This window comes from Mangifera indica, chromosome 15, assembly GCF_011075055.1.
Source record: "Mangifera indica cultivar Alphonso chromosome 15, CATAS_Mindica_2.1, whole genome shotgun sequence".
NCBI lineage: Eukaryota > Viridiplantae > Streptophyta > Magnoliopsida > Sapindales > Anacardiaceae > Mangifera > Mangifera indica.
The window spans coordinates 11,428,529-11,440,885 of NC_058151.1; the positions used below are offsets into that span (position 1 = coordinate 11,428,529).

Genomic DNA, 12,357 nt, shown 5'->3' on the forward strand with positions numbered 1-12,357 from the left:
GTTTTAATATTAGGCCCAGAATTCAGACCCAACTTGACTCTGTTTAAAACTTTTTTAAAAAAATGGCGGAAGCTTTATGTTTTTTTAGATTTTTTTATTTTTCTTACATAAACCAATCCAAATCTTTTTCATTTTCAATTTTATTTACAAATCTTTCAATCTTAATTCTTTTATTATATTCTCAATTTCATTTTCTCTCATCAGCTTTCTTTCGAAAACTGTTTGAATTTGCAAATAATAATTCTTTGTGTTTATAATTTTATTTTCATTTCAATTTTATTGTAATAAAATATTACAAATGGATCCAATGTTAAATGAATCTAATGTCAAATGAATTCAGAACTTTGGACATTGAGGATAAGTAGATAAATTGTATAGTATATATATTTTATTTATGTGTGTAATTATATCATACGTAAATTAATTTATTTGTATTATATTATAAATTTATAATATTTTTTATTATGTAACTATAGTATTCCTCCGTCAGAAGTAAGAGATTATAAATAAAATATTTGAAATACTATCATCAATTTTAATAATTGAAAAATAATTCATGTTTAAAAATTTTAATTAAAATTTTAAAAAATTGTTTAAGGCCGGCCCAGCCTAATCCAAAAAACCCATTATTGTGCAGGTCTAAGGCCCAACCTGGTCTATTAGCCCAATAGACCAAGTCGGAGTTCGCCTAGCCTATTGACATGTGACATGTCTACCCGTAACTATGTTAATGAAACAATAACATTACGAGTGAAATTACCATATTTTATCTCTACTATATTAGGGGTCTGACATATAATTGTATAATAGGGGTAAATTATAATTTTTTAAAATATTATGGCCTTTTTAAATTTTTAGGGGTCATTAAAAATTTGAAAATTTTAAGGGCCTTTTTAACATTTTTGAAATATTAGTCTGGCTCCAATAAGATAAAAAATGATAGTTACATCTCATATAATTGAATAAAATATAACAAATTAAAAATATAAATATCATATTATAACTATTAAGGGTATATAATAGTTTAAAAATATACAAAGATTTAAAAAGATTTGTGAATTTTTTAACATTTTTACAGATTAAAGTGTCATTTTCAAACATTTGGATGTAATCAAAAACTTTTTTTTTTTTATACATTTTCAAAGTTAATAAATAATAAAATTATTATTTTATTTTTATGTTGTTTTAAAGTTTTGTGAGAAAGTAGACCTAATAAACGGGTGGGTCAGGTTGAGTCTAGGTTAGGTCGATGCAGATTCAAATAAAAAATAGGTTAATTTATGCCAATAAAAATTCTTAAAACCTATACTAACTCTAGGGTACAGGCTCACCTGTGGGTCACCTACAAATTTTAATTTCTTACTTTTTTTTTTTTTTTTTTTAATATTTTAATGTATTGAATTCGTAAGTTTTAATATTTTTCTTTTCAAATATATAAATATTTTGTAAAAGAACAAAAATTTACTTTAAATTATAAAAATATTTTCTATAAATTTAAATAATTTTAGTATTAAGCACGAAATAAATATTTATAACAAAGTGTTTAGTATTTATATTATTTAAATTTGTTTTCAACACAATAATTTTTTTAATTTTAAGATGGATTTAAGTTTATTTTATGTTAAAAGAAAAAAAAATACGTAAAATTTACGTTGGATGTGTCATAAGTTTGATGTTAAAAAGAAAAAAGAAAATAAATAAGAAAAATTGATGACTCGCCAACGTATCCGAACCACCCATAAAAATGCATTATCCATATGCACGAATCCAAAAATTTAAAATTTATATCTATTTTTAAATGAGTTATCCATAGATTATACGAGCAAATCACCCGTTTTGCTACGTCTACTAGAAAGAATAGATCATTAATGACAAACAGTAAAGATGGGTTCGCAGTTAAATTGAAACATCTAGAAATCAATAGGTGACAGTGGCATTTGGTCCCAAATAACTCAATTATTTCTTGATTCTATCTTGGGGTATTACCCAAATTCAAGCCTCAGAACAAATGAAGAATCGCACATCACATGTGTTTGACTAGATTCATGATAAAGCAAGTCAATGGCTCTATTAATTGTTGTCTTTATGTGCACCTTTCATGGATAGAGATGTCTCCCGCTCAGAAACAGTGAATCAAAGACTTGCTAGAAAATTCCCCTGGTCTTTCCGCGGCTTTTGTTGAATTTTCTTTCCTAATTTTCAACTGTTACTCCACGGATGTGGACTCTTCATTTCCCACCAAGGTGACTTTCAGCTTTTCTCTTCCCTTTTATGTTTCATGTTTGTTATTATTTATTTTAAATATATAATCTGTTATTAAAAAAAACAAAATATAATAAACAATCACATAAAATACTCATACAGTTTTAACAGTTTGAAAAACTCACAAATTATTTAATAAGTTTTATCTTAATATTCTCAAACGATATGAAATACATACACAAACCCACTAGCATTGATTCAAAGTTTTTCAAATAAACTTCTTAGTATGAGATGTAGCTTTACTCGATATTTTTCACTTTGAATATACAGTCTATATCATGGTTTTGCTTCGTTTTTGGGTTTTAAAACCCAAAACACAATTTAGCACATTAAAAAGTTTATAAACTATTTAACCGATCTTATCTTAATATCTTCAAATGATGTGAGATATACATACAAACCTGTCAATTTTGGTACAAGCCATGAATGAAGGTTTTCATGTGGAATTAGAATTTAGTCAACATTATCTCCATAGTAATGACTCTTAGGAGAACGAATTTCATACCATTGAATCTTGATCACGCCGGTTTTGCAGCCAGTGCTATTGGGATATTAACAAAATTTTCCATTCTTACGCAATAAGGAAACACATGAAGATCAAAACATTGAGCCCTTCATTCTAAGTTATGGACCTCTAGCACTTGGAAGAGCATTGCCACGTATACATATTTTTAACTATACAATTAGATACAGTTAATATGTTATCATATGATTGAATATTATTTTATTCTATATACCTAATAATTTATTAAAAAATATATACACATAATTTTATTATTTACATAATGTAGAGGTATTCAAAATTATTTGGTAACCTAACTAAACAAATTTTTAAACTGAAAAATATATTATATGAAAAACGGGTTTAAAATTATAAAAAAACCACTTTTTCGGTTTAGTTATCGATTTATCTAAATTTCAAAACTGGTTAAGTGAAACGAATCAGTTTTTAAAAAATTGAATAAATATTAAACATATTTTAAAAATTTTGAAAAAATAAAAAAATAGAATAATCTTTTAAATTTTGATTTAAAACTGATTAATTAAAAATTCAATTTGATTAATTAATATTTTTAATTTAATTTAAAATTAACTAACTTTTAAATTAGCTCGATTTCAGTTTATAATTTTTTTAAAACTAAAAATCCGATTTGATTTGAAAAATTAAGACACTAAATTTTAATCACGCCTGTCAGAATGCATGACGTTTGAGTCTCTCCGTGTCATTTCCATTGATTTTTCCCACTCTAGTCGTCATTTTGTCAGTCCAAAACGTAACGGGAGGGGCCGTGCTTGTTGGTTTCTCCACGTGAAGCTGTGCTGCCTTTTGCATAATTTTAGGAATGTAACGTAGTAAATGTGCTAGTAATATGTGAACTGCCGTTGTAAACAAGCACAGCACTATTTTATGACCAAAGTTTGTCACTTTATGTCTACTCCCTTTAAGAGACTTTTGATTTTCTTTTGACGAGAAAAAAATAATATCGTTTTGATACTTAGAATGAAAATGTGATAAAATCCACCGGCCAAAAGACTAATTCTCACCTATCGATCGACAAAATGACAAATTCTTGTATTTTTAAAAACTAAATTTTTATCTATTATTTATTTTTTTATTAGAAATTTTATTAAATGAAAAGGTAAAAAATTATTCTATTATCTCATTTTCTCTCTATTCTTATTATTATTTTTTCTTCTTGTTTTACTATTTTCTTTTTTTTACAACTTTATGAGAGAAAAATAAAAATTTTAAAAATACTTGTTGTATTAATAAAATTTTTAGGGGGTTTTTAAAACTTCAAAAAAGTTCAAAAGGTGTTTTAAAATTTTTAATATATCCCTCAATAATTTAAAAAATAATGTTACACTCCTAACACTTTATCAAAATATAATATTTTTAAGTTGATTAGAGTTTTGATATTTTTTAAAAGTTTAAAGAATGAATTTTTAACTGATAAGGGTATATTGATAATTTAAAATTTATATTAAGTGTAAGTCACGATTTGTAATTTGAATAAAAAGGCCAAAATAGTCATTTTAAAAAAAACTTAACAAATTAACTAGTAAAAATAAATAACAGACAAGAATTTGATTTTTTTAAACTTGAAAGGTAAGAATTTGTTTTTTCCTTTAACTTTGGATTGGAAATAGTCGTTTGGCCAGACCTAACAACAAAATTGATTGTTTTTTCGGCTCATGTGTTTGTATGATTCGAATTAATAATAAAATAATATTCAATTATATAATAACATATTATTTATATATTCAATTATGTATTAAAAATTATATATATATATATATATATAATATTACTTAATTTATTGACTAGGTAATGTCGTTACCCCTTAAAACAAATAAAAAACAAAAAGTAAATCAATAAAAAATAAAAATATTAATTTTTAATTAATATAGTAGAAACAACAAAAGGGAGAAAATTGGAGTCAAAAAGCCAACAACAGAAAAAACAGAGGAAATTTGTGTCAAAAAGCCAGCAACAGAAGAGCCCACACGATGTGGGATCACTAGCAAAATTACAGTGCCTCAATTTAAGGTAGAAAAAAACAAACATGTTAAGACTAAAATTAGTGAGGGACTAGAGATATAATATAGAGAGATTATAATTAAAAAAAATAAAAATATAGGGATTAATTAATAAATGATAAAATCTAATAAATGTCAGTGTTAAATTTTAGAAATTATTTTAATAATTTAAATATATTATACTAGTAAATTTTCAAACTTAAAGGGATATTAAATACTCTTTTTTATACCTACGAGGGGAATTCATAGTTTTCAAGTCAAAGGGAGGGTCAAGTGACCCTCCTTGACGCCCATTGTGTTTGCCCTGATGAAACTTTAATCGAGCTGGCCAAACTCAATTATAGGCATAATAATAATAATTCCCACAAATTTGTGACATCAGGACAACTGACTACATATAAGATATTAATCAAATAAGGCCAAAACAACTATTTCCCACTCAAGTTTAGTTGTGTTCTTAAAATCATATCTATAGAGTTTAGAAAACTTAAAATTTCACCTATTGACCAATTGGGGTTAAAATTTATTGTTAAAAACAGAGATAAAATCGTCATTTTACTACAAATATTAAAAAAATATAGAGTTTATTATATTTTCTTCCTAAGTTTTAAAAATGAACAAGTTTATCTCTACCTAAAGTTTTCTAATTTTGAAAAATCATATTTTTCTCCCAAACTAATGGTTTTTTTCTTCTCCCCTTCGGTCACCATTTCCGACGTTAACAACCTCCTCTTTTTATCCTAAAACATCAGTCGACGTCTCCTTTCTCTAGATCTCTTCATCTCGACAAAAAGAGGAAAAGATCTGGAGATTGTTCATCTTTGACAAAGAAACAAAGAGATCTGGAGAGCACAGATCGTTGTGCCCCATCATGCACCGATCAACATTTTAAAGTGGAGAGGGGAGGTTGTCAGTGTTGGAGATGATGGTCAAAGAAATGTAGGAAAAAACCTTAGATTTGGACGGAAAAATATGGTTTTTCAAAGTTAAAAACTTTAAGCAAGGGTAAAGTTTTTAATTTTTAAAGTTTAAAAGGGAAAATGTAATCAGTTTTATTTTTTTAATATTATTAATAAAATAATAATTTTACTCCTATTTTTTCTAACAGCACACTTTGAGTTTTTTAAATTCTACGAGTATAATTTTAAGAACGCAACTAAACTTGGGGGTGGGGAAATAGTCCTTTGGCCATCAAATAATTATACATGTTGGAAATGGAAACTGCCAGCTTTAACAACTTCAAGATAAATGTCTTGTACTGTCTTTTTCTAGTCATAGAGGATATTTCTGAAAAAAGTAATGTTATATATAAAAATAATATATACAAATAATAATATATTATTATATGATTAGATAATTTAAACTTAAAAATAAAATAATACTTAATTATATAATAAAATATTATTATTTATACACATTATTTATATATATAATTTTATTAATCTAAAATTTTGTATTGAATTAATATGGGGCTAAAAGTATTTCTCACTCTAGTTTTACTGAAATGATAAATCCCCACCTTTTAATTTTAAAGAAAGTCAATTATCACCGGTCATCTATTTCTGTTAGTAAATTCGGTAAAATAAAAGGGTAGTATAATTATTTTGCATATTTTTATTTTTCTTTCTATTTTTCCTTTCCCTTGTATTTTTTCTATTTTCCCATTTCAAAAGTTTAGGGAGCAAACAAGTTTTTAAAATTTTTAGGGGTCTTAATGAACAATTTTAAGGGTTTTGAAATTTTAAAAAAAAAAGTGAAAATTGAAATTTTAAAATTTTAATATACACTTTGATAATTTATTAAATGATAATTATACCTTCAAAAATAAATTAAAATAAAATATTTTAAAATTTTTAAGAATTTAATTAATAAATTTTTAATCAAATAAAAATATATTGATAATTTGATATCAAATCGTAACATGTATCAATGCTTTTACTGTAAAAGATTGAATTTAAAAAAACAGAAGTGCAGATAATCTGGAATCCACTAATCTTCCTCTAACTTAGCTGCCACTTACTCCAATAAATATATTAAAAAAAGAAATGTGGGAATAATATGAGAAACAATTATACCATCTCTTAAAGAATTGCCTTTCAATGGCCACAACAGTATCTCCCACCCAATGTTTGCTGAATTACCATTTCCACTCTTAAATTTTAAAAAGCCAAATTTTAGCCTGTCATCCAATTCCATTAATAATAAAACTGTAATTTTAAAATAACATTAAAGAGGGTGATGAAATTTTTAGTAGGATTTTTAGAAATGTGAAAAAGTTTAGGACTGTTTTTAAAAATTTTAAATTTCAACGTGTTCATCGATAGCTTCAAAAATGATAATTACACCTAAAAAACCTATCGAGCATAAAATGCTAAAATAATAAAACTATATGTATTTATTTTTCATACACAAATAATCTGTTATCATGTGACTGAATATTTTTAAATTAAAAATATAATAACACTTAATAACATAATAACACATCATCTGTATACACAAATCACATATTTAAAGTATACACATATAGTATTATTCATTATAAAATTAGTTAAAGTTTCGATAAATTTTAGGGGATCAAGTGAAAATTTTTAAAACTGATAATTTAACATTAATATTTAGATTTAAAAACAGTTTCCAAATTTCAATAAAAGGGTTAAAAAATCATTTTTAAAAATCCAAACAAATTAACTAACAAAAATAGATGACAGGTGAGGCTTTGGCTTTTTTTTTTAAATTATAGGATAAAAATTTGTTAATTCATCAAACCCTTGGTGGGCCATTGTGATTTGGCCAATGTATAAGGATTTCAATTGAATTGAGTGGATAATTACCGACAAAAAGTGGCCGCTGGGCCGACAATTAAATTCATACATCTTAACATCAATTGGCTGGATTTCATGTGGCCGCAAATGTCTCCACTGTGTCTTTAATACGCAGTCCAAAAATTTAAACATCATGTCTTATCTCTTCGTGTGAGGTTGATTAGTCACATGATTGAACAGGTCAATGCGTCCTTTATTCTTTTTTCCAATAAATTCCTTTTCAGTATCTCTCGAAAATAATAATTTCGTCCTAAATTTAGGACCACCAACGCTTTTCAATCTTAATAAAGATACGATTTTTTTTATAGATATAGAGAAAAAATATATATATATATATATATTTATAATTAAAGATAAAAATATATGTATTTTCTCTTTGTTATGTCTCTATATTTTATATTAATATTTTTATTTAAAATATTTATATTTTTTAAATATATTTATATATTTTATGTGCATATTAAGGTGGTTAACATATGTGCATATAAGTTTATTTTTGTTTTAGTTAATTTCCTTATTTAATATATTTATATTTTGTTTAAAGGATACATAAAAGAGATTTTTTCTGTCGATATAGGGATGAAAAGGGGATTTTTTCGTCTAGATAGGAGATAGAGAGAGAATTTTTTTCATGAAAATAGGACAAAGAATTTTTATCATTCCTGTAATGAGGACGAGAATTGAAATCTCTTACAAAAACAAAAACAGAGAATAAAATATTTGTCCTGTCTTTTCTCGTTACTATCTCTAGTATTTAAATAGATATACAATTTATATATATTATTATGTGATTAAATAATTTTAAATTATAGATAAAATAAAACTTAATTATATATCGATACAAATATATATGTATTTATGTAATCACAAAAATCAAATCTTAGAAATATCAAGCAAGAAGATTTGAATCCTTTTCTTGTTTGAATCCACTTTGATCACTCAAAAGTGCTATGGGAGGGGACCGTCCGTTATACTTTCCCAACCATGGGAGACGTAGATTGATATTTTTAAGCGTGTAAAAACAAATACTCTATCAACTTTTTCCAGCTTTCCAAGTCTTTCCAGCATTTGAACTTTCTTGGTTGATGTAATGTATCTCACTCCGATAAATTGTGGAAAAGTATCAACTCAAGTTGCTCACTGTTAATCTCCTCCTCCAAAATGGCTTTCCAGCTTTTCTTTCCTTCTCTTCTGTGTTTCATGCTTGTTTTTCTTGTCAAGTTTCAGCTTTTTCTGAGCCATCCTGACATGGTCAACACGTGTATTCCTCGCTTCGAGTGTGGGAATATCTCCGCCTGTTATCCTTTCTGGGGACGTCATCGACAAAAGCCTTGTGGCCATCCTGACTTCGAGCTCATGTGTGAAAATGAGACGCCTTCCATGGAGATCACTGGTATGAAATACCGGGTTTTAAAAATCGATGAGAAATTTGGAGTTCTCAAGCTTGCCAGACTGGACTACTTGGGAGGAATTTGCCCACCTCGGTTACTCAACACTTCCATTGATCACGAGCTTTTCAATTACACTTCTGAATATGACATGTTCACGCTGCTCTATGGCTTTGTTTCTCCTGAAAATTTAACCTGTTATGGGCAGCAGGTGAAATACCATAATCGCATCGTAACAACAGAAGCTACTGAAAGTCTGAACTTCAATGTTAGTGTCACGGTTCCGGTGGCTAAAAATCTTCTTCCGGGGGCGGAAATCAACCTGTCAGTTTTGGTTGAAGCCCTTAATCAGGGATTTGATGTGAAATGGACGGTGAGGGGCATAGAATTATGTGATAAGTGCTTAGATTCTAATGGGCGCTGTGGTTTTGACATTGTTTCAAATAACACAGTCTGTTACTGCGCAACTCCACCATTTAACTCCTCTACAGCCTGTTCTATAAATTCACAATCATCAGGTATGCAATTAATATTGTAGATTTTGATACTTCGAATAAAGTATGTTTCACTGTTGGACTTTCTATTGACGTAATCTTTTGACAATCTGTTTCAGAATCATCAATCAAAAGGAGTATTGCCATAGGTAATTTACATGTCTTTTTATTATTAAGTATTCATCAGGAGTGATAATAATTAGTTAAGCAGATTTCATATTATTGTTGAATCCAGGAATTGCAGCTAGCACCGTTGGGATAATAATCCTTTTGATTGTTCTCATGGCTGTCAAGGGACGAAAGTTGATGTTAGATAAGGCTATGCTGCTCTGCAATAAGAAAACAGAGAAAGATCAAAACATTGAGGCCTTTGTTAGAAGCTATGGATCTCTTGCTCCACAGAGATACAACTATTCTGATGTCAAAAAGATGACAAAATCATTCAGCGACAAGCTCGGCCAAGGAGGCTATAGCGATGTCTACAAAGGAACTCTATCCGATGGTCGTCTCGTTGCAGTGAAAATCCTGAAGGAATCAAGGCATAATGGAGACGAATTTATCAATGAGGTCACCAGCATTAGCAGAACATCCCATGTTAATGTTGTCACTCTCCTGGGTTTTTGTTATGAGAGGCACAAAAGTGCTCTAATTTATGAATTCATGTCAAATGGGTCTCTAGATAAGTATATATACGATCAAGATCCTTCAAATATAAACCAGAAGCTGCAATGGAAGACGATGTATCAGATTGCAGTTGGTATTGCCAGGGGACTAGAATATTTGCACAGAGGCTGCAATATAAGGATTGTGCACTTTGATATAAAGCCTCACAACATTCTTCTAGATGAAAATTTTTGCCCCAAGATATCAGATTTTGGGCTTGCAAAACAAGCCAAAAGGAAAAACAGCACCATATCGATGTGGGATGCAAGAGGAACTGTAGGATACATTGCTCCGGAAGTTTACTGCAGGAATTTCGGAGGAGTCTCTCATAAGTCTGATGTCTACAGCTATGGAATGATGATCCTGGAAATGATTGGTGAAAGGAAAAACATTGATTCTGGGGTGTCTCACACCAGTGAAATATCATTTCCAGATTCAATTTACAAGCATCTTGAACCCAGCAACGACTATAAGATTGAAGGGGTGGTCACTGAAGAGGAAAAAGATATGGCAAAAAAGATGCTGTTTGTGAGCTTGTGGTGCATTCAAACCAACCCCGCTGATAGACCATCGATGAGCAAGGCTGTGGAGATGCTGGAAGGTGGCCTGGAGAACCTGCAAATTCCACCAAGGGCTTGCTGGTTTTCTCCAACAATGTCACCCAAAGATTCTTTCCCGACTTCATCATCAACACAGTTTGCTTCACAGGAAGGCTCCTCCAGAAGCTGAGCGATTTGTGTCTTGAGAGATCTATTACACTAGCAGTATTTAGAATAATAAAATTACGCATACACACTTCTGAGTACACAATTAGTTTCATATATAATGTATCATCATATGATTCGATGTTTTTAATTTACGATAAAATAATATTCAATCATATGATGATACATCATCTTTATATATAATTGTGTATTTAAAAGTGTATATTACTTAATTCAAGGAGACAATATATGTAAGGCAAAATTTTTGTAGGGTGTCATGTTGTCAAATGGGTTGTGCTGTGTGTTTGTGTAGAAAGAGTATGGAATAAATGCTTGCCTTTTTCACATTTTTGTCTAAGAACTTAACAGCCTCGTCTGACTACATGAAGCCAAAATGATTTTCCTTCTGCGTAGGTGCGGAGAATTTTTTCAATTGCTGAACCTTCTAATCATTAGGACTTTGACAAAAATGGACTTCTTTTGTTTTTGGTATTCAAAGATATTTCTTGCGAGTTGTTTGACACAGCCAAGTGCACTATAGCACTAATATATAGACTTTTGACCCAGGAGACTCCTAGGGTGGAGACCAGAATTCGAATAATATGATCTTTTATATAAAAAATTTAGATTAATTAATTTTAGATCGAATAATAAGATGTTAGGTCCTACAAAAAGCAAAATTCTAACATAATCAACACAATTATGTACAGTCAGGAAAGGTCTTGGTCACAAAATATATTTATAAGTATAATAAAATTATGTATACATATTTTAAATATATAAGATAGATATATAAATGATATGTTATTATTCGATTAGATGATTTTAAATTAAAAATAAAATAATATTTAATCACATAACGATACCTCTTTTATAAATATATCTTATATATTTAAAATAGATATGTATAACAATACGTATAACTAGGGGTGGATTCGAAGCGAGCTTGTTCGGGCTCGAAACGAGCTTTGCTCGAACGAGCCCGAACCCGAGCTTGCCTTGAACGAGCCCGAGCCCGAACACAAGCCTGAATTTTAAGCAAAAACGAATACGAGCCCGAACACGAACATTGGTTAAGCGAGCCGAGCTCGGCTCGCGAGCCAAACACTCAAATAAAAAAACATTTATTTCAAAGAAGAAACGACACCGTTTTTCCTTGGAAATACGAGCCTAAAGCGAACCCGAGCCTGAACACACGAACCCAAACACTAAAATTATGAAACGAACCGAACACGAACATATGTTTAGCGAGCTCGCGCGAGCCCGAGCTTGGGCTCACCGAAAACGAGCCGAAAATGAGCTGGGCCCTGTTCAGGCTCGGCTCGGCTCGTATCCAGCCCTACGTATAACAATACTCTTACTCGTGGCACTCATATTTTATTATAGCAAACATTATACACAAATTGTGGATGATTGCCTTGTGATGCAAGAATTATAGATTCTTCTATTGACTTAAATGCTGTAGATAGGGCTGGATCCGAGC

The 12,357-nt window shown here is 29.2% G+C and overlaps 1 protein-coding gene across 1 annotated transcript; it reads left to right on the top strand.

The window, feature by feature from the left end:
- The first annotated feature begins 8,527 nt into the window (after window positions 1–8,527).
- On the top strand, window positions 8,528–11,219 carry LOC123197573 (LEAF RUST 10 DISEASE-RESISTANCE LOCUS RECEPTOR-LIKE PROTEIN KINASE-like 2.4). Its single transcript, XM_044611893.1, has 3 exons — window positions 8,528–9,531; window positions 9,627–9,656; window positions 9,743–11,219. Exons 1-3 carry the CDS (start codon window positions 8,787–8,789, stop codon window positions 10,897–10,899), a joined length of 1,932 nt encoding a protein of 643 aa, XP_044467828.1. The 5' UTR covers window positions 8,528–8,786; the 3' UTR covers window positions 10,900–11,219.
- The last annotated feature ends 1,138 nt before the right edge of the window (window positions 11,220–12,357 follow it).

Excerpts from the sequence above, each read along its gene's own strand:
- LOC123197573 (XM_044611893.1), top strand. The coding sequence starts at position 8,787 with ATGGCTTTCCAGCTTTTCTTTCCTTCTCTTCTGTGTTTCATGCTTGTT. Across the intron at positions 9,532-9,626 it reads TATAAATTCACAATCATCAG|AATCATCAATCAAAAGGAGT; the intron begins GTATGCAATTAA and ends AATCTGTTTCAG. Across the intron at positions 9,657-9,742 it reads CAAAAGGAGTATTGCCATAG|GAATTGCAGCTAGCACCGTT; the intron begins GTAATTTACATG and ends TGTTGAATCCAG.